Source organism: Leuresthes tenuis, unplaced genomic scaffold (genome assembly GCF_036924035.1).
Source record: "Leuresthes tenuis unplaced genomic scaffold, fLeuTen1.0.hap1 SCAF_7, whole genome shotgun sequence".
NCBI lineage: Eukaryota > Metazoa > Chordata > Actinopteri > Atheriniformes > Atherinopsidae > Leuresthes > Leuresthes tenuis.
In genome coordinates this window covers 20,193,109-20,216,466 of record NW_027325361.1, presented here as the reverse complement: position 1 = coordinate 20,216,466, position 23,358 = coordinate 20,193,109, and the positions used below count along the sequence as shown (strand labels likewise).

The window sequence follows — 23,358 nt, the reverse complement described above, 5'->3', positions numbered from 1 at the left end:
CAAAGACATGCATCTCAAGTATCGTAAGAACGGTGAGATGAGTCAGGCTGTGTCCATTTTTCTCTTACTTATCAGAAAGTATTGGTGGTGTTTCAAACACAGCTGAATTTACTCAAATAAAGCAATGGTCTGCATTGTGCAGACACACACCTCTAACTGCTCATTGTATGCACGGCAGTGCATGCAGAGGACGAGAGATTGCAGCTACATTATACTCATGTCATGCCTCGTGCCCCGGATGAGTTCCAGTTTTTTGGTAATTCAGTCAAACAAAATTTATCTTACGATTTTCCCCTTCCAAATAAAACATTCACTGAATAATTAAACATCTGCAAACTGAAAGTATTCAGTGTGGTGAGTTTAATCAGTTTCATCTATAACTGTTGTTGTTTCAACTTCTAAAACTGATCAGCTTGTACATGCCCCCAAAGCACATTGCACCAGACAATAACAACAGACTTATTCATGCTCAGAGGTTTTAGTTATCAATGGGACAATCTGCCTTTCAGTGGCTTTTTTTCTTTTTTTTTTTTTTTTGCTTAACCCTGAATTTAGTGTTGATTCTGCAGCCAGGTTAGAAATTAGACAGAAATATTGTTTGCTGCTCCTCAGTTGGGAAACAATGTTGGACTCACCTTTACCTGGAACAGAAACAATGTCTGGCCATATATCCACACTTCACAACCAACTTGGCTGAATTGGAAATGAATACTCAATGCTCAATGTCTTTCTGACTCTTTGTGTGTTGATCAGGAGCACAGGAGTCATTGTGAAGCACTAAATTACGTGCCAAGTGCTCTTTCAGTTTCAAATGTGAGGGTCAGAGGCGCACTCATGGCCTAATTTGGTCCTTTCATTTGAAACGGAAGGGGAAACAATCTGTCCTCTAAGAAAAAAAACCCTTAAAGAGTATAAGGGATAACCGAGGGACAATATTCTGTTGTTTCACAACTCAGGCAGAGGAAATGGTTTTTGATCATAATCAAAACTTCTTGTATTTGAACGGCAAAGTATTTTTTTAATGAAGCAGTTTGTGTTGTTGCTAGAGTCCAGATCAAACCCTAGATTGTTGTATCTGCTTTATCACTTACTGCTGTTCTTTACCAGTAAAGACTTCATCTCAGCAACATGTTGCATGTTTGAGCTATCTGACTGTCCAACAAGCAGCTCTGACAGTATGTTGGCTCCTTTGGCGTAGCGTCTTTCCAAAAGGCTCATTCTTTTACTTTTACATCACATCTTTTACATTTTAACTCTACCTGTCCAAAAGGTTACGAGGGGAAAGGTTTGGAGGAATGGAAAGCAAGAGCAAATTAGCAAAACACTAAAATAACTTCAGCACATGTGGATGAGATTAAATTTCCACATTTTCCAAGTTAAAAATGAATTCTTGGGTTTGCTGAATCTGCAGTTATAACACACACTGTTGTTTGAAATTGCGGCCATGCATATTTTCAAAATTAATTCAAGCCCTCTCTTTTGGTCTAAATTCCATCCCTCAATCCTGACATCTCACTTATCTTTTCCACAGACTACCCTGCTTGTGCTGCTAAATGCTCCTGCAGAAACTGGACGTTAATTATTATCACATCAATAATTTGACCTTTTTTTTTTTTTCTTTTCTTTGAAGAGCACCCTCAAGATTTGACGGTGCTACAGCAGCTGTAAAGGTGAGCGATACTTTGCAGTGAGAAGTCATCACTGCTTTAAAGTTCCTGAGAGGAGCTAAGAATGATGAATTCATGATTGTTTAGAATTCTTACATGATTGCTCTTGGATTCCACCTCAGCCATATCCTGCATTATTTCACAATGTGTTTTGCCAGATCACATGTGGAGTGTAAAACGAGAACTCTGAGACCTTGAGAAGAATATCAGACTGGCTGCAGTTTCTAAATGACTTTGGTTTACCAAGTCAAGTGAAGAAATGGATGCTGGTCATTCAACAGCTGGTGTGACATTAATAAATGACATATATTATGTGAACGAATGAGATCATTGAATGGGGCAGTTTGTAAGGATGCACAACAGAACTTAACAAAGAATAAGAATTATTTTGGCAAAAAGTCAGAGGTTTGAAACACAGGCTCTGTGTTGCAGCAGTAGATTATGATGCTTACAGTACAGCAGTGACAGATGTTGTCTTTGCAAGAAAATCCAAAAATCAAAACCGTACATAAGACATAGACTTGTGAAGGCGAAGCACAAACCGATCACAGCTGTCAGGAATCATCAGATAAGAAGCTCTTGTATGTTTTCTCCATTGAAAATTCTTCTTTAATGGCAAACGCAGGCTGTCTGAGTCGCCCTTCACCTCGAGGCAGACCGGTCTAAAGATACACCCAGTATTGTTCTCACTCTCATCCTCTTTATCCACGTCCTGTCTGTCCACACAGGGTATCCAAATACTTTTAAATACCTGCCTTCTTTTCCCCCTACTGACTGCCAAATACTCAGAATACCAATGTCATTTCCCATCTGGTGGGAACAATCTCGTCAAGGCTTCCTGTATAAAAGTGAACCCTGGGGAATAGGGCACTGAGAAGCTTGGCACCGATGCAAACCATCCACAGTGCAGGTATTCCTGCTTTGCACAAACGGACGATTGTAGATATTCTTTATAAATTATAAATATCATTATAAAATACTGCAAAAAAAACAAAAAACCTGAAGATCCCATAAGTTAGGAGTTTAAGAATGAGGCCTGGTTTATATTTTTACTAAAGAGATGGCAGAAAACTAAAGTAACATGGCACCTTTCTCATACATTTCCACACATTCATTCACAAATAAACTACCTGATTATCTCAAACAAAAGCAGCCTATCTCCTCAGAAGACTTTACATCGGTACATTTAATATACTTATACATTATCCCAGCTTGCCTAACCCTAGTTTTTATCCTAAACTTAAAATTAAAGAAAGTATTTATACTGAGGTTGAATGATTTATATTGGAGGGATTTGTTTTATGTGCCTAGAGAGAGGAGTGCCCGCACATTATGAATGTGTAAACAGATTTATGCCCTCACCACTAAATGGGCACGAGTGAGTAATAAAGACACACACATACACACAGAATCAGAGACGAGACCGTGTAAAAAAAAGCTGGAAAATGACATAAAACCCATTTTAGGACCCCGTCGCTTGGAACAGAGAAGATGGGGAAGAATGGCACAGCTCATGGGACAAAGTTAAAAATCAAAGCAGCTACCTGTCACTCTGCTTCTCTGTGAATCTGATTATAGTAATGAATTTTCCAGTTCGACCATGAAAAAAGAAAATGAATGAAAGAGAAAATCGTATGCGTTCACGAGCCATCAGAAAAATGGAGATTCATTCTTCGCTCAGAAGTCTTCACACTGGATACCACGACCCAGTACAGCATTGTCAGACCAAATGAGTACTAGCATGCACATCTGGCATTTCGATAATTTCTCGCAGCTATAACTTGGTCGTATCAGGAATGCCCAAATATCATCTTACCATTCTTATTAATTCTATCTGACCCCTACTTGATGATGTATTGGTCTTCTGTTGCCCACTTACAAACCTCTTTTGCACCGCAGTGAAAACCTATACAGCACCTTTTCATCGGCCTGTTTTTGTTTCCACACTGTTTGAGCGACTCGCTCTTCTTTCAGAGGCTCTCTGTGGTCAGAAGTCTGGATCTGTGAGCTCCGACAGATGGACTGATGAGGAGACACTGAGCACTGTGGAGATATTCTGCACATGCTAAATCTGAGGCTCTGTAATACTCGAGTCTGGACCTACCTACTGCAAAAACAGACTCTTTATGTGTCTGCAGTTACTGCTAAGTGGTGAGAACTAACGTGTTCATTGCTTATCAGTCATGATAAGAAAAGGTCCACGAAGCTCGGAATACTTCTGAATCTTAACAGTTTGCATGAAGCTGTGATAAAAGCTTTTTTTTATATATATAATAAGAGAACTCAGAACTTCTAAGCATTAACAACTTCTTATTTAAAGCCTTGATCTCAGTCGAATGACTGTAAAACAATTTGTTCGAACAACTTAAAGGGAATTTTATGTTCTGAAATCCTGCAGCAGAGCAGTACCTTATCCTTGTGAGATGTGCTTTTTCTTTTTTTTCCTGCGGGGGTTTGAGGTGCCTGGAGCAGATGACCATTTAGAGAAATCCGTGACGAGCTGACATCAGCTCATCTCGTAAGTTGAAAAAAAAAAAAAAAGAAACTGCTGGAAACCTTGTTATAAAGAACGGTCTGCCTGAGCTTTTGGCTCAGAGGGATTACTCATACATATGTTCACCTCATTATTTGAAACTTGCCACGCTTGGTATGATCATCTTGTGGTGCAGCATTGTGTATCTAACAAAAGATAAGGAGAAGCAAAATGGGTGAGTTGATGTATGCGTTTGCAAACCGGTCAAGTCGCAGTTGCGTCTCTCCTGTTGCTGACAGTGCTAAAATGGTCTATTCGTATTATTGCAGAACATTATAGTGTCTAAGTGAAGTTGACCCTTGACCTATGGTGTGGAACTGGCCCCTCAGGCTTAAAACTTCCTTGGTTTTAAGTTTCTTCTTTGGCAAAGCTTACAGCTCGGGTTAGCTCGATGACCCTCAGACATGGACTGCTCAGGGACCTCCCATGATGCACTGAGCATGCTCCTCATCCTCACTGTATATGTGTGCCATTATTCCTGTCATTGACTTTGTGCCTCTGCTCTTTTTCGATGGCAGGCGCTGGCAGGCATCTTCGGCCTGTCCTCTCATCCCTCAGCTGGTCAAGGCCGTCCTCTGTGAGACTGCTGGAGGCTTCTCCCTGTTAAAAGGAGCTTCTCATAGCAAGGCTACTTTTTATGAATTTGTGTCATAGAAACAAAACTATACTGAACTGGATTGAATTCGATTTGATTCTAATGAATTGGATTGATTGCATTTAATTGGGTTGAAATTGCAAATGATTCAATTGCCCCAGAGACGACTTTGGTAGTGAACTGGCACCACATGAATGCCTTGAATTGAACAAAACTGAATTACTCTGTCCAATTGTTGCTGTCGTTATGGACATTTGTGTGTAGTTTTGTCAAATTGAGCATATTATTTAATTTTGTCGAGTTGAACTGGAAAAGTGTGGCAACTCACGAAGCTAAGGTTAGCTTCACTAGCCAGCTGGGCAAAGTATATGTCATTACAACTGAAAAACACCCACTTTTTTCAACAGGTTGCTCAAAATTCATCCTTTTAAAACTGTTTGCTAGGAGCCAGTTTATTTCCATTTATATAAAGCTAAGATAGAAATAATAATCCTATAACTTGTACATATCTTTTGTAACTTGACTGACCAATAAGATTCATTTGATCGCCAGCCAGCAAAGGGAGAAGGGGGCTGTTGTCAGTGTGTTGTCAGTTTGGCTGAGGGCCTACTGATATTTCAGTTTACTCCAGTTGATATTTCATAATGTTGTTGAACCGTATTTCACTTAAGAATTCGCTATACATGCGATAGCTGCTCATTTTCCCTTGCAAGGGCATCCTCCAACCTCCAACCGATTTCTTTGTTAGAGCGAGGTTCAGTTGTTAGGTTCAAGTCAGAATTTGGGGGATATTTAACACCTGTAATTTAGTTTTTTGTCACTTTCAAATCAGTCAGAAAGTGTCAAAGAGCAAACAAGAGACGTAAGAGTTGAACAGACTCTAATTACAAAGGACCTTTGATCAATTTTCTATTATGTAAAACTTTAAATGCCTACACACTAGGAACAGAAAGACTAATGGTTCAGACGGGTCAGTTATTTTTATTACACGGACATAAAGTTATTTAAATGTTACAGCTTTAACTCTGCATGCTTTATGCAAGAACTCATAAGTTAATGTACTGTATAATACCATTTTACTGCATGTTGATTATGAAAATCTTTAAAGATAGTGTTAAAAACATGGGAACATTCTGTTTACTTAGCCATTGTCAGAGCTATGGTGCAGGAAGGGAAGACCCAGATGCAGACTTAAAAAATTAACAAAGCATGAAAAAACACAAAAACATGAACCAAGGGCACAGCTGAGCCGGATCTAAAAAATACTTGACTGTGAAAAATAAGACTGTGACAACTATGGCTATGAGTTAACAAGACTAAGGCACTGTGACTGTGAGGCAAAGCCAGACTTGGCTTTCATGGCGTGATTGTGGAAGGAAAAGTGAGGATTTTGCCATAAGTGAGGGGAACCAGGAAACTATATGCTGTGGGGAAGTGATTGGTGATGAAGTGCAGCTGTGAACAGAAACTTGAGTGAGACTAAGTGACGGGAAAAAACATGACAAAACCTGATAAAGACCAGAAAACATAACAAATGACCTGAAAAACAAGAAAATTAAAACATAAACCGTGACAGCCATCACAAATATCACAGTTTATACCACTTCTCCACTCTTGATAAGTTCTCTTCGAAGGCCTGTAGAGCACAACTTAAGACATGGAAGCTTTGCCACTGATATCCCTTTTCCTGCAAATAAAATGTGGCCTCGCTGTTTTGTTGGAATTCCCATCTTCTCATTATACTGGTTTAAATCTGATACATCTAAATATGAATCCCATGTCCAAAGCGGATAGACAGCATATGTTTTTTGGATTGAAATGGTTCAAGCAGAACAGAAAAACACCCATTGCGCTGACATAATTTATGCCGCTCAAAGTTCAGTCAAATGCTTCCTCTCTTCTCTTTCTCCACTTTCATTGTTTGGGTCAGTGTTCTGCCTGGGTGACTTCCACAGTCATAATGGCCACCTGCATTATGGAACAGAAAATGCAGACGAGAACTTATGGATGTGCTCCCAATCTATCTTTTTTTCTTGCTATTAAGACTCACAAGCAGCCTGGAGGTATGTAAGGCAATGCATGGCCTCTGAGTGGAAGAGCAAACTACCAGCTCACGTGCAAACGATATGAGGTCTTCACAGAAAGTTGTCAAACAAGCAGAAATAAGATGAACTGTCATAAGATCGGAGATCTGAGTCACAATATCGCCTACGCTGAAGCTTTATGGTCAGTGCGGTCGGACCGACTGTCAGATGTGGAGCCAAAATTTACATCAGAGAAGTGTGGTCTGCAGTAGGAAAGGGAGCTCTCTTAAAGTCCTTTTCTTTATCAAATGTGTCCAGCACACACACAAACACATGATTTCATTTCAAAGGCTGTGCTCATCAAAGTTTACAAAAGCATGAACATGATAAAGTACAATTTAACAGCGGTTCTGTCACATGTGCCTCATATGGGAAAATATACTCCCAACTGACATGTTTATACATCTTTCTCATAATTGCAACTCATGCCATTAAACTCAATAGTCACCAGCTTTCTTTTTCCATCTTCACGGTCTCATATGAAGTGGGACATGGTTCACTGTTTATTCATGCATTTATTTTTTCAATCCTGAGCTTTCATGGGGCAAAGCTGTATTTTTTAATGACTCTCTGCTTTACTAATCATAGCTATGTGCAGTTGCATTAAGATGAAATGTAGTGCATCGGTCTGGTAAAAACAGGTTCACTGACAGAATGCTTGCTTTAAATTCTGTGCAGTCTTCAAAATGTCAGTGCTGTCAATGCAAAGGATTTACAAATACTTAACCCTGATATTCATTGGGACAGTCTATAAAAGCTGGGTATGGGGTTGCATCTCTCTGCTTTTAGCAGCACTCTCAGTCTTATGAGTGTAACTAATCATTAGTCATAATTCCACAGATCTTTTCAGTTGGTGACAGATCTGGACTGCAGGTAAGACCCGTTAAGCAACCAGAATTTTGACTACAAAGCAATGCCAAAGGAAATTATCGAGGTTCGGCATTGTTTTCACGAAATTAGCAAGGTATTCCCTGAAAAAATGCAATCTCTTTATTCTTAACCATCCTTGCATTTGTAATAGCCAATTATGCTAGTAACGTGCTGCCAGTTCCACCCGCTGTTTCCTGATTATTTAACAAAGTTCAAAGCGTCCCAATTTCTTGTTTGGATCGTACTTGCTTTTTCCACTTTATTCGTGGTTTTCATTATTAAAAAAAAATCTGTTTAAGTCCATTGGAATAGAATACATGTGAGTTCAAATTAAAATAAACAGTCAAAGCCTGACTTGGAGAAAAACTGTTTTATAGAAATCACAGGCGCACTTGAGAATGTTTTCTATTCTCTCTTCTTTCAGACTCTCCCCAGGCGTCAGCAGCCAGTTCTCTCTACCTGCGCAGCATTACATTTCCATCTGTGAAAATAATGCTTAGAAAACTTTTAAATTAATGCATGAATTATTAGGCCTGCAACACACAGCTGAGGATCTCATCATAAACCTTTACAAGACTTCCTTGCCCCTCAGCCAGTTTCGTTTTGTTATTGTTCTACAACAGCTTGATGCGGGCCGTCAGTCGGTGTCAGGCAGGGCGCACGTGGGCAGCTTGCCAATCCATCACAGGGCCATGACAGAGACAAACGAGACCAACAACACCGATTCTCACAACCCTGAATTTAGGATCAATAATTACTTACTGGGCATGTCTTTGGACCACTGAAGAAAGCCGTAATACCTGAAAACAACCCACGTGCAGGCATGAGGAGAACATACAAACTTAAAACAGAAATTGAAATTTTGGAACCTTCTTACAATATTGGACAGGTTTCCAATCTCATGGCAAAAACTAGAAATGGTCACATCACAGAAAACTTTGGATATTTGCAGATGAAGGTGAAATCTCCTTTTGATTGTGAGTACAATACACTTTGAGTATTTTGCTAAGGGGTGGGACTTGGTAGCCTCACCCTTTAGGATTAGGACCGATTAGGATCTGTGACTCAGCGAGTGAGTCTAGAAATTCTATTTCCAAGTAAAGTTACTTGAAAGCATTAATAGTTGGGAACTGTACTTGACATTTGTTTGTGTACCACCTTCCTCCAAAACCTCCGAGCTGCAGAAACAAACTTCTCATCCTGTTAAAGGTGAAGCTAAGCGAGTATTTCACGGATGATGAGCATAATTTCTCTGAAAAAAATGATAAGGATAAACTCAAATATTGAACAATATGTGTCAAACACATCATCCTCAAACTCTTACCCATTTGAGCAAATAAGCTACATAAAGGAAGATGCAAGTTCAAGCTGTATCTCGTCATCTTAAGAAGGGAAGTTATTACCGCTGTCTGTATCACAATTTTAAAAAAAAAAACACGTACGTCAGTATGCCTCATTTGTTAGATAATTAGATAATTAGATTAACCTCACAGAGATTGCATAAATTACTGCGAGCAAAGAAAAGACGAATGAACTGAAGAAAAGGCAGTCCTGTTTAGAATTTGGACGTCAGTAGATTTATATAGTTTTCAATTGCGAGTGCTGCTTTTATTACTTGATGGGATTTCATCATTTTTTCACCATTGTTTTTTAAATTTTTTTAGATTAGCATTCATTTCTGTGTAACAATGGAAAATCCTTACAATTTTCCAGCTGAATCGAAAAGCATAAGGGAAAGACAGGCGAGAAACTAAAACATTTTGCAGGCAAAAGTGTTTCTTTTAAAAAACAAGTTGTTCTTTTGTCATGAGAAGTATCCAGAATCGTGTTTGTCCATGTTTTATCATGATGGCAGTGTATTTATAAGTACCACCTCCCATGGACATTGATAGAGGCTGTTCCAAGTTTGGGACAAAGTTAGATCACGTTTTCATGCTCTTTATTGTCTGAGCAGTAAAGAGAATTTCCCCCTTCATGTTTAGAGTAGACTCATGATTAAAGTCAAGGAGAATAAATGCTGGCATCTGAGCTATATGGACCAACTTGAAAGAACTCAGAGGAGACAATGTTTTGTAAGATGCTAAACCATATTTGTGCAAGAGGGATCATTTCTAAGAACAGGCACGGGTCAGCTAATGTCAGGGTGATTGCTAAATGGAGTCAGTGTCACATCAGCATAGCTCTCAGGCTATAAACTTCTGTTCCCATATGTGATTCCAGTTAAACCCACAGTCTGATCTATTGTGACTGTTCTGGGAATTTCTGTTTCTCTGCCTGTTGGTTTTATTGTTATCATTTTCCTTTCTTCTTAATAAACATGTAATTTGTGCTCTGATTGATGGCTGCTATCACATTCCCTCGTTCCTTGTTGCTGTGTCCAATGGCTAAACCAGCCAGTCTTCTCAGCCCCGTGGTCCTCATAAAAGTGACGGGCTGACGGTGAAGGGCCCATTCTACCAAGCGAGTTCCTCTCTGCATGTCCTCCTGTAATTCCCATCACTACCCTGGACTCCAGGCGCTCACATCCCCAAACCTGTTCGCCTTGTCTCAACCCCCTTGTGTTCCTCCTTACACACATTAAAACCTTTTTTGTGCATCGTTGAAAACAATTACAATAAGGTTTATGAGAAAGATGTAAGAGGGACATACTTGTGTCTAGACTGAGGAAGTGATGTAACAGACATATCAGAGCACAGTGGTCAGGAGGCTGCATGCTTTCAGGCTTGACTACACTGCCAAAAAGTTATACCACTGTTCTCAGAGTTGCAAATATCTACATGTCTTCTTGTCACAGAGTTTCAGTTGCATGTTTGATCCCCTGCATTCATTCATCTTTCACTGGTAGCTTTAATACAGCCATATATTCAGAGCAGCAGTCTCTCCAGTGTTTTGTTCTTTTCTATTGCTATCGTTTATGTCACACATATATTTTTCTGATAGAAAAACACGCAAATGATTTTCTTTAATGCTGGTTAACAAAAAATGCAGTTTATTCTCTCCCTACAGAATCCAAACAACTTCTTCACTCTCCTGGTAGTTTAGGGGTCACATTTCACCTCAACGTCCACGAACCAAGCTCTCAAACAAATCCTATTTTTCTGTTCTGTTTTATGACGTGATAACATCAGAGTAATGCTACCTTTGGGGCGATGTGACAGACACAGAGGCTCCTCTTAGAAAGCCATGGCTTTGAACATGAAATATCAACTTAGTTCTTTGAAGCTGCGAGTAATACCACAGAAGCATCAGTGGATAAATTATGACCAATTATACCACAGCTCACTAGACTGGTTTGATTTATCCTCGGGTTTGCAGCATTTGAGTCAATTACAAGTTAACTTGCGGTCCCTTACTGAAGAAGTGGTTTTTCATGTGATGTAAATTTATGGAAATGAGAGTCGAGGCCAAAGTATTTATGATACAAAGCGTTTTCAGGGAAATTCATTACTTACCTCAGAAAAGTCGTGGCTTTAGAAAATAGCAAAATGCAGTGATAAAAGTACTTGTGTGCATTTTCCATACATCTCTATTAAAATGCTACAGTGTGTACTGTTTGTAAAATTCATGCAGCTACTGAATTGCTTATTTACTCTGGAAAAACTTTTTTTTTATGATAATCAAACTTGTCTGTCAGACTCTGGAGATAACAGAAACGTCTTCATTACGATTGTGCTTCAAAGCCATATCATTTGCATATGCAAGCTACTCACTTCCTTTTCTCTCTAATATAGGGACTGAACTTGTGAGTGATGTGTGCCACTTCTGATTTGCACTGTAGCTCAGCAGGACTTGTCTCTACCATGTCTATCCACTGTAGATTGGCTGCCGTGATGCTTGCGCTGACTCTGCATGGTCAAGGTGAGGTAATGCTCTAATGTCCTCATTATATATATGATATGGAAAAAAGTTTTTCCTCTTCTTAAATGTACATTATATTCATGTAGTGATGGTATGAAAACTGAACTGAACGGTAGAGATGGCCAAGTCAGGTTCGCTTGAGTTTAGTAAGTCTTTGGAAAAGATATAGCGGTTAAAACCGTGTCCTTGCAAACGGCTGATCACAGAGTTTGAGACACTTTTTCAAAAAAACTTTTTAATCAAAGGTTTTATTGACTGTCCTGTATTCCAAATTGTGGAACAAACAAAGTTGTATGATTTACTGGTTATCTGATTCCCACCAAGTTCATGCAGGGAGAGTGATTGGGGGCCACGAGGCTGTGCCACATAGCAGGCCCTACATGGTGCTTTTGGAGAGGTACATGTCTGACGGCACTACAAAATATTGTGGTGGATTCCTTCTGAGTGAAGACTTTGTGATGTCTGCAGCCCACTGCCAAGCCAAGTCAGTTTAACACGCTTCATGTCTATCTACAGTATGTATGGAAATGAGACTTTGGAGCCTTTGATACCACCATGGCTGATGCGGCTTAGTTTTAGTTTAAGTTTTTGTGTTTACAGGTCCTTCACAGTCTTATTAGGACTTCACAATATACACAAAAGGACTAATGAGGTGCAGCTTATTAATGTGGGACAAACATTTCCACATGAAGGCTTCAATGAATCTGGACTGATAAATGATGTAATGCTCCTTAAGGTGAGAACACACACAGAGACAACAAAATGTTTTCTGTTTTCGTCGACTTCATTCTTCCTTATTTATTGTGTTATTTGGAAATGTCTGAAATTAAATGATGCCCGAAGTGCTGGATTCATGCATGTAACTAAACAACAACTAAAAAGGAACTATTTGTCGTTGTACTTAAAGTTGAACTCCAAGGCGAAGGTCAACAACCATGTGACACCCATTGCTCTGGCAGGTCAAGATGATGGATCTCTGCCAAAATCCTGTATCGTCTCCGGCTGGGGACGAGCAGATTGGAAGAATGAAATGATGTCTCCCAAACTCATGGAAATCAACGTAACTTTGATAGATAATAAGGACTGTGAGAAGGAAAACCTATACTGCTCTGAGGGAGAGACTGGGCCGGGTCAGGTATGCACATTTTGTAACTTGATATAGAATAACAACAAATTTCTTCACTGCTCACCGTGAGTGATCACTACGCACTGTGTATTTTCTTTTAGGGAGACTCAGGAGGTCCACTGGTCTGTGAAGGTGTGAAGGCATATGGAGTGGTGTCCGCCATGGTGCAACCAGGACCAAGTGGCCAAACACTCTTTAGGTTTGCCAAGATCTCTGACTACAGAGGCTGGATCATCTCAACCATTAAAAAGGCTGTCATGCAGAAGTGATTCACGAGACGTTTGTCTCACAGCATTTCATTTTACTCTTTGAATAACGTTAGACATGTTCAGAGTTAACTCGACAGGACCCAAAAAAGACCCAAAAAAACCCTTCCTCAGCTGTGGCAAAAATATATTAACATCATCATTTGAAATTTGGCTTCTTTGCATCAAAACGTTTTTGCATTTTAAAATGTTTTTGATCATTTTCTGGTTTTTAAAAAAAAAAAAAAAAAAATTTTATGACATAAGTTCTTTGCAAACATGCATCAAGCTTTTTGACAGTACAATTTATTTCAATAAATGCTGAGCTTTAACAAGGTCTCAATACTTTTATTTTTAGCACAAATTGGCTTCACACAAGAGACAACACTGGCCCCTTGTGAAAAATGCATACTCACGCATCAAATGCTTCACAGAGTCACGCATTTTATATGTATGAGCTTGGAACATAAGGTTTGTTGTCTAAAAGACCTGTAATTGCACTTTTGTGATTACAGCACCTGTCCATTAGCACAGGATTTCAGTGTAAGGTCACAAGTAATTTAATAAAAGAATTAATCCAAGTATCACTTCAATGCGGCAACAGAAGATGTACTTCATGTCCCATTTATACTAGCATCTAAAATAACAATTTATAGTTAAATTTTCTAATTAAGTGACTTTTGATACTTAAACAAGGAGATGGTATCGATAAAATGTGTGTTTAACATGAACACGGTTAAATATTCCAGCATACGTTACACACGAGTGAGCAACTCATGACCAGATACACAAAACTGAAAGCGATGTGCAAAAACAAAAGTTTTGAATTTCATTTATGTCGGATAAAGGACACAGTGGTAATATGAAGCAAGGTGCCAATTCCAGATCAGAAGTCGTTTTACAAAGCGGTAGCCTCAAAGAGCGATTACCTTACTGTGAGTCAGGAAGCAGAATTGCAGCAGCTGAGTTACGCTTTTGGTTTCTCTTGAAAAGTACATCTGTATGTGGGGCTCCTTTCATAGGTAAAAATCACAGGGGTTACAGGTTTATCTAAAGCTACCAGTCATTGGATTAAAGATAAACGTGTCCCCCTCAGCTATGTAATCTAAAATGATACGATAAACACTTGAAGTATTTGTGCAAGTTTCAGTTGCAAAAGAAACCTTTATTAAAATTCTGAAAGCCCTGATTTGTGTTATATTGAACAGCTTCAGATAGATTTAACTTGAATGATGATATGATGACTGTTAAGAAATCCTTGTTGCTGCACTTCAGATTTAAACTTATTTACAGATTTACAAACTTATTCTAAACACATTTCATTGTAAATTAAACAATATACAATAAAATAAAGTTGGTAGACTGAGAATATGTCAATATGAGTTACATCATTTTACTTTTGTTACTTAACGTCTGGATGATGCACTCAACTACTTGAAAATTGGACTTTAAAGCATGAACTTCAACAAACGAAAAATATTGTTAATGGTAGTGACATGTGTAGGACTATTATCATTCTGATATGCTTTCGTGTTGGACAAAAGGAAAAGGAAAAAGGATTTTCTAACTTTGTTTTGCACCACATCTTCAAACTGGAAACTTTCAGTGATTGTGCACTCTTCATTTTTCAGCAGGAACTCACTTTACATAAAAGACTGCACCAGTTCCTCTTAAAGACAGTGTTTACTATTTACCTCTAGAGATCAGAGATGCAACTGTCCTCTCCTTTATTAGCCTTAACTCAAGTTTCTGCATCTGGTCCAACATCTGTGACTCCGTTTAGAACAAAAAAGGTCTTCTTTACCAGATAAATATAGTGTGCTGTGAAGAAAAAATCTCCTTTATTCACTGAAAAAGACTCCTGTGTAACAGCACTTATAACACCAACAGTATGCTGCTGTGGGACTTAACATTTGTTTTGTTAAATCCATATTTGATTTAAGTTCATTTGAATTCTCTTTTGTCCTACTGAATCTTTAAATAAAGGACCACACTGCCTCCTTGTGGAGATTGTGTGTACATATATCAGGAGATTCAAAACACTTCTTGAAGCCAGAGTTGCAACTTGTTTTTGTTTTTTTAAATAATCAATTCTTCAAAGTATCGACATGGGCTCATCTGATTTTATTAGGTGGTTTTTAAAATGAATTCAACAATTATTTTAGTTTTTGTGAGGATCAAAGTGTGCATGCATTGATGTCTAACAGGTGGGGTGTGACAACCAGCAACCTTATTATTCTGTGGGCTCGTGATAGCAAGTATAAATGACCTGCCTTTACATATGTGATACAACACATATGTGTACGAACAAATCTAGATACCAGCATTTGTAATTTTAAGCACAATGCACATAGTATGAGCTGTTCAACTTTAGATGCTTTGCAACCCTGTCACTGGCTTCTTATTGTTCAATAAGTTAAATGAGCAAACGTTTTAAGTTTTTATATGTAAGCAAGGTTGAGTATTCTAGGTTAAACCATTCCATTTACCACTTTGTTGTCCTGTGATTAGCTTATCTTAGTTCATGATTAGAGGAAGAGATATTTGTAATTTACACCATATCAGGCTGTTTCCTCTTTTTCAACAGCCAGATGTTAACAGATACAGATGCAAATCGTTTAAGCACATTTCTGTTTTTATCACAAATGACGAAAGTGTAATGAAACAGCTAATTTGGGACGTTGGATTCAAATTTATCTTTATGTCCAGATGTCTTATGAATCTCTCTCAGGTTCACCCTTTGTATGCACTACACTGGGTGGAAGTTGGAGTTGACCATCCATAAAACCACGAAGATAATAAAACTAAACAGATGTTGCTGAACATAATTATGTTAATAACAATGAGTAGGATTTTGTTTTTACTGAAAAGAGAAATCAGTTTTCTTACGTTCTTGTCTTCTTTATAATTTCACTTTTTCACAACCAAATCATAATTCTTTGAAGTGTTGATATAATCCAATTATATCCTGCATAAAAAATTCAGAGATGGTCCTCCCAAATACATCCCCATGAGTCATACGCTCATCTAGGTAGATATGGACCATGATTACATTCAAATAATGTGGGAATTCTTGTGGTTTTGAGAACAACTGCATGTGAAGCATATGAATGGCTTCCTCCATGATGGCGAGAGCTACATTTTAAAATGAATTTTTTCTCATGCCAAGATTGTTTCCTAATTGAACCAAATAAATATTACTGCCTCATGAAGGTGATGGCAGAAAGCGCTGTACTCAACTGCACCATTAAAACACCCCTCATTTTTTCTTTTGAGGACTTGTTGGCTTGGTAAATGATAGACTTGACGTCTGCTCTGATTTCACAACACTTGTATGAGCCTTATAGCCCTCATAGCGCTTGTGACTTTAGAAATTTACATTCTTTCTTGTAACGGTTTGATTTAATTTTTGTTGCAGCAAGAACTGGACTGACTCACAAATTGGACCCAAGAGGAGACTTTGATTTTCAGTAAAAGACGAGGTTTATTTAAAGGGAGGCTGCAGCGAAGAGCTGATGAGTGGATCCAGGTGAACAGGTTCCTCTGAGAGGAGAGGAAGATGGTGAGCGTGAGTCAGAGAGAGAGAGAGAGTAACTGCCCAAGAGATGATGAGAGTTTTCCTTACCGAATCTGTGAGGGTTTCCAGACCGGAGGGGAGGGTGCTGGCTGTGGTGAAGAAGGTACTGAGTCAACGGTGGGGTGAGCAGGCAGGTGGTGAGCAGGCAGATGGTGAGCAGGCAGATGGTGAGCAGGCAGGAGTCTCAGAATCCACAGTGAAGAGCTAAATTCTTTAGCTTGGAAATCCAGAGTGCAACAAGCAAGGGAGTAACAGACACTGGGAGCACAAGAGAATAAATTGGGTACATAGAGAGTTTCAGTAGGAACTAACTGCAGAAGTCAGCCAGATTGTTCCCACTGTAGCACTGAGAACAATCTGGCAAAGACTGGTTGCTCCTGCAGATCCTTATGAAGGCGTCTTTGACAAGCGCAGATGGAAAGCAGGTGCAAGTTCAGGAGCTGAGCCAGACTCCTCCCCGGGCTTCCTGGAAAACCTGCTCAACCCCACCAAAGACCCACAAACCAAACAAACACCATAGCCAAGCATGATCATGAAAATAAACAAAATAAGGAATTTTACACATAAGAAGCTCTTGTATTTTTCTTAGTTTCTGCCGATGTACTGCCGATACTATGAAGTTGCATGAAGCGAGCTAATTGTTGAGAGAACTGGCAGATATAATGCAGTCCAGTACACTGCCAACGCCTTCACAACCTCAGTAATTAAAAAAAGTTGAAGAAAGAGTAAGTGGTCAGTCAGATGGAAGATCATATGTCACAAACAAACCTACTTCAGATCCCAAATGTCCTGCTGTGCAGAGGCCCTGTGGTTGACCCTGGATGGATGACTGAACTTTCTGGTCAGAAAGAGGAGCTAATTATTTCTTGACTGTCTTCTGAATGTTCTCCAAATACTTGATGTATCTGCACCTCACGCTCCATCCCATTGTTCTTAGCTGCACTGTTAACAGCTGAAATATTCATCAGGGAAGAAAGTTAGAAATGTGAGAACTATACTTCCAGTTCACACACGGTTCATACAGTAAGTTTCCCCCAATTATGCTTTTTTCTTCTATAAGTTCTGCCCTTTAGACTCACATTCAGAACAGAAGTGTGAAGTCACATTTTTCATAAGCAGGTTGTGTGAGAAATGTGAGCCTTTTATCACATACTGTCAGAACTGCAGGGCTTGATTTGAATGATATGTTTTGCAACCTCTTTCTCTGGGGTCATAAAACGCTTTGCTTTGCACAATGTAGTTGTACTTGTTTTCTTGTCCTCAGATGGGTGAAATGGGAGATGAAAACACCTGATAAACTTTGAGAAAAAAAAATGTGTTAAAGCTCTACAGACTGATGGAAAAAAAATCTACTTCTGTTTAATAATCATGATTGTGAAACATGGTCTGTGTGAAATGGAGATGGAAAAAAAAAGTCAGCTATAAATGGTTTTCCTGTTGCTATAAGCCACAGCATGAATGCTGCAGTATACAGGAAGGTACTACGTGCTCTGATTCAGCTCAAATACATCAAAACGCTCTTAACAATATTTCATCATTGCACATGATAAGATTTATTTCAACAAATAGCAAATAAGGTTTCAGGGTCCGGAGCTGAAAATTTCTAACTGACCTCAGTCTTCCTGAGCGATTGCAGAAGGCCACATTAAGGACAGAGATGCTGCAACACAGTGACTTAAAGTAGCTGAAGGAAGTAAACTTTGAGCACTGTGTTATTTAAGGGGAACTTGATCTCTTTCAGTTCTCATTCAATATTGTTGCATAGAAATTAGGTCATCTTAGAAACCTTTAACTTTACATCATTTCACTTCAACAAACGAGCGCTCGCTCTCAAGCGCAGAGCTCGAAGAATGAAAAAAAGTGTGTTAACCCAGAATGCTACGAGTCAGGCAGAGGATGTGGTTCCTGATAATTATCTGGGGATTCTGTTGATTTGCGAGCAGGATGAAGGCATTTTAATTGTACGTGACACCGAACACAGACGCAGGCCTCAGTTTTTAACTGAACCTAAACTGCACCACAAAAATAACTTGTGTGTAATGAAATGAAATAGAGAAAACTTGGACCAAAAACAGCCTCGAGTGATGGCAAAAGACAAGTGCAGACAAAATAACGTATTAAAATTCACATTACAAACAGATGAACCAATGATAAAACAGAGAAAGAATACAAAGTGGGTATACTGAACCCTCATAGCAGTTGTTGTTAAATTATCACAAAAAGAGGTCAACACCTTGCTGTGCGACCAAATGCTGATAGTTCAACTACAGCTTAGATGACAAAATTGCAGTTATCTACAAAGTTACACAGTGTATGTTGAGCTCTTACAACGGCACTGCATAAAAGCTCATTGGTTTGGTATGAAACCTGTTTAACTTTTTTCAAAAAAGTACAAAAGCACATCATGGGCACTACAGATGTCCCAACAGGGGTCACTACTGAGGTAAGTGCAGACATATTTTAATAGACTGACAAATCTGTTTCTTTTTTTTCATAATTTCTTTAGTATTTTTGGACAGTAACTTCCAGTGCCTTTGACTGGTTGCGTAGTATCGAAGAGTCACTGAAGAGACTGGAACATAAACTTGGTTTATTAAGTCGAATGCAAGTGATATATATCAGCATGCAAAGGCAAAGGGGTTTGAATTTAGTAATATGAGAAATATTATGTTGTTATGTTACATGACCTACAGCACACCAATGCAGGGTTTTGTATAATGTTATCAACTATTCCTAAAACCCAAACACCAAAGTGTAAATTGAGACATGTAACTTCTTTAACAGGTCTTTTTTTAAATTTTTTTTTATTAAAAGTACCAATCAGCGTAAAATTAAGCTAATCAAATCCCATCAGGCATCATTATTGCATCTTTTTTCCATTATAAACAGTTAAATGGACAACTTGGAACCTGGTCATGTTGCTAACTTACATTCTGATGGTCTGTTGCACTTGCTCTCTCTATTCCTACTTTTTCAGATGCTGCCTTGTGATAGCTGCTTGTATTTATTTTCCTGTTTTTATCAGATATGATGACGGAACTAAGTACCACAAGAGTTGTACACCATCTCAATCTCTTCATCAATGGATGTCTGCAGAAGAAGTCTTGTGCAACGTTTCTCACAGCCAAAACTTCACCCAGATTCTAATCAGATACACATTGAGGCTTAGTCAGCTAAAAGTGAGTCAAGGTGATCATTATGTCCGCTCTCAGAGCAGTATGATTAATAATAATGTAATAATAATAATGTACATTCTTTCATTAAGTTGTTCATAAAGTATTTCCCTACCTGGACCATTGTTGAGCAATTTAATTAGTTCCTGATGATTTTAGAGGCACAAATTCATTAGGATGCATGCATCGCTCATTTTTGCAATGCTTGCCTCATGACACAGTGCCTAATGAATAAAGCTCATAATGTATAGCTAAATGCAGCTAAAAGGAAAACTTGCATTTTCTTTATTGAACAAAAATGTTAATAGGTCTATTGATAGTCTTTGTAAAACCTAAGTGACTCTGTTAGCCTCAGAAGCTAAGGGTGCACAGCTGTCCCACTGCTGTAAGATCTTTCATGCAGAAGTCCTCAGGTTACAAAATATTTTCTTTCAACTGCTATATCATATTCTCTTTCCAAGTGTTAGTGGAATTCTTATCTGTGCTTAAAAACTGAGAAGCCCATAATCACGTTTTTTTGGCAATCATTGGTGTATTAGCTTGTGGGCTTTTGTTTTTTTTTCTTCATTTCCACAGCAGATATCCCTGGCCTGGTGTTTCTGTGTTTGGGTATGTCTCTGTCCTGGCCTCTCATCCCTTAACAGGCCATGGCAGAAAACCCCCCCTCCCCGAGTCAGGTTCTGCTGGGGCCTGAATGGGAGTGAAGATCTGATCTGTGCTTTCTATGTTTAGGCCTTTCATATGTAGTGAAATTTGACTAAACGCATTTGTCTAGATTAGATGGAACTCGCATGAATGAACTTGAACTTGTATCCTTTCTATGTAAAGCTGCTGAAGATGACCTCTGTTGTAACGTGGTGTTATATGAATAAAAGGTACCTGAATGAATAAACAAGCTGCTCGGTCCTACCCCGGGCAGGGAACCAACACCAAACCACAAACGCCTCCAGTGAGTATGAGGTTTCCCTCCTAAAGTAATGCTGTTACTGTGGCCAAGCACCTTTGTCTTTGATTCTTCCACTTAACGCACATTACTCCAAAATATCTGTTCTTTGCTTACATGTTACAAAATTGTTTTTCTTTTCTATTTTTCCCCCCTAGTATATCTCTATTGGTAGATCTGGGATAATCTGATATCTAAAATCTACTAAACTTCTGGATAAGTCTGTTGGATATTTTATTTTACATAACAGACATCATTTCTTTAGAAATCCTTTGCCATGTGCTTATGCATTCACAACCTTTTAGACCTTTTGAGTTATCTTTAAACCTATTCATGATGACACTACACACCTTCATAATAAGAGGAACACCAGGTCCGAGAAATAATAGCAATAAAAGGTTTAATAAGACAAGGTTCACTTCTGACTTGTTAAGGACAGTCTAGTCATTAGTACCTTATCTGGGACCACTAACTAAAATGTTTTGTATTGAAGGTGTATTAAATATGGGAATGTACCTACTTTTTCTATGTAACTATTAAGATTTGAACAATTAAGATTTGAAGATGTGAACGACAGAAATCACCACAAAAAAAAAAAAATCTATTTTACGTGCTTTTATTTTGAAAGACAGACGAGGTATCTGCTTAAACATCCTGAAAAAGCCAACAATTTCCATGGTGTGTACAGTTATTCAAATGACATGGTGGTCTTCAAAAAAGTGGAGTTTACATTATTTGAGCTAAACTAAATCTGATGAAGAGTTATGTGGAAAAAGTCTAACATTTGCCAGGTTCTGGACATGATACAGACATCCTCCTTGTCAATGCGGTTTGAAGCCACTTAATTTGCATATGCAAATGACACAAACACTTCCTTCTGGCTCTAGTACAAGGAAGTATATAAAGAGTGAAGACGTCAGTCACTGTTTGCCACTGCTCCTCAGAAGCTCAGCTGATCTCAGCATGTTTCTCCACTGCAACCTGGCCGTACTGATGCTTGTGCTGATGCTTCATGGTCAAGGTGAATTTCTTTCTTGACATCTGAATGATTTATATTCGACTGTTGTTATATTGTATTTCTTAGTGTTTAAAGTTACCTTCCCCTATGAGCTCTCATTGGAATGGGTGTCAGTAACATTTATGATACATTGTATGTTACTTTTATTTCCTTTTTTTTTTTTTTTTCCTTTTTGAGTTTTGAATATACTTGGATGTTTGCTTAACATTTGCATACACCTTTATTATGCCTCATTTCAATAAATGATCCTCTCATTGTTAAATCAGCATTTGACAAGAAAAACTTCTCTCAGTTCATACAGGGGAAATCTTTGGAGGCCACGAGGTTGTGCCACACAGCAGGCCTTACATGGTGCTCCTGGAGTGTATAACTCATAATTATCGTACAAAACACTGCGGTGGAATCCTTCTCAGTAAAGATTTTGTGATGACTGCTGCCCATTGCAAAGCCAAGTCAGTTAAACACACAATAAATATGTATACATGATGGGGTCCAGAACTGTGACGATTACATAAATACTTATTTCGTTTAGTCCTACAGGAGAAAGACATTTCTTTGCTCCCATGTAAGTTTTTGGCTTTTTATTTTCTTTGTCTTTTTTGTTTTTTTTATTTCAGGTCATACAATGCTATCCTCGGGGTTCAGAATTTCCTCAACAAAGATGAAAAAAGACAGAATATTTCCGTGGAACAAGCTTTTATACATCCGAATTATACGCAAAACGTCAACTTGACAAACGACATGATGCTGCTGAAAGTAAAATAAAATGATTTTTTTAAACTGTCACTTTTTCTATGCTCCGATCAAACAAACTAAATACTGCACATACTAAAGTTTTTAAATATAGCTTCTCTCTCCCTTTGTTCTTTCAGTTAAACTCCAGGGTAGAATTAAACAACAATGTGAAACCAGTTATGCTTGCAGACCAGTGTGGTGACTTTGTGCCAAAATCATGTATAGTTTCTGGCTGGGGACAAGCACAGAAAGAGAATACAATGATGTCTGTCACACTCATGGAAGTCAATGTAACCCTGATTGATGATGAGCAGTGTCCTGAGGACAAGTACTGCACGAAGGGTGAGAATGGGCCGCGTAAGGTAGGTCATTTTTTTTTTTTTGTACTAACAAGTATTTACATCACTGTTGACTTAATACAGTCACCGCATACTGTGCATGTACTTTCAGGGAGACTCCGGTGGTCCATTAGTCTGTGAGGATGGAAAGGTGTATGGGGTGGTGTCTGCAGAATTCAGTCGAACACCTTACCATCTCTATACGTACACCAAGATACCGGACAACAGAAAGTGGATCGATGGCATTATGACACACTACTGAGCTGCATGTTACACCGGAGAAATCACAATATTTGAATTTAGAATAGAGATGTGATAACTGAGATGTGACTTGGTTCAGTTCGTAAAGTGACATACTTTGGCATTTCTCAGTGCAGCGGAAGTTTTTATTCTTCACTGACAACGATCAAATAGAATTTTTTTGAACAAATGCACACATGCATTAGATACGTCCCTAATGTGCAGCTTAGGAAGTAATGAAATAAAATCTAGCAAACTCAGAAACAATGTGTTTTTGTAACTGGCTTAGTGTGACTGGTGCACAGCATTTAAACAAGAAAAGACATTTTATTTGACACGTGCAAGATAAAACATGC

At 38.6% G+C, this 23,358-nt stretch overlaps 2 protein-coding genes across 2 annotated transcripts; both read left to right on the top strand.

Annotated features, from left to right (window-relative positions):
- Nucleotides 1–11,520: 11,520 nt before the first annotated feature.
- LOC140311334 (granzyme B-like) lies at nt 11,521–13,045 on the top strand. Its single transcript, XM_072388716.1, has 5 exons — nt 11,521–11,607; nt 11,932–12,091; nt 12,208–12,343; nt 12,515–12,742; nt 12,835–13,045. The coding sequence occupies exons 1-5, from the start codon at nt 11,550–11,552 to the stop codon at nt 13,000–13,002; spliced, it is 750 nt and encodes a 249-aa protein (XP_072244817.1). The 5' UTR covers nt 11,521–11,549; the 3' UTR covers nt 13,003–13,045.
- Nucleotides 13,046–21,608: 8,563 nt separating this feature from the next.
- On the top strand, nt 21,609–23,039 carry LOC140311333 (granzyme G-like). The gene is made up of 5 exons (XM_072388715.1): nt 21,609–21,692; nt 21,982–22,141; nt 22,307–22,445; nt 22,562–22,786; nt 22,875–23,039. The coding sequence occupies exons 1-5, from the start codon at nt 21,635–21,637 to the stop codon at nt 23,022–23,024; spliced, it is 732 nt and encodes a 243-aa protein (XP_072244816.1). The 5' UTR covers nt 21,609–21,634; the 3' UTR covers nt 23,025–23,039.
- The last annotated feature ends 319 nt before the right edge of the window (nt 23,040–23,358 follow it).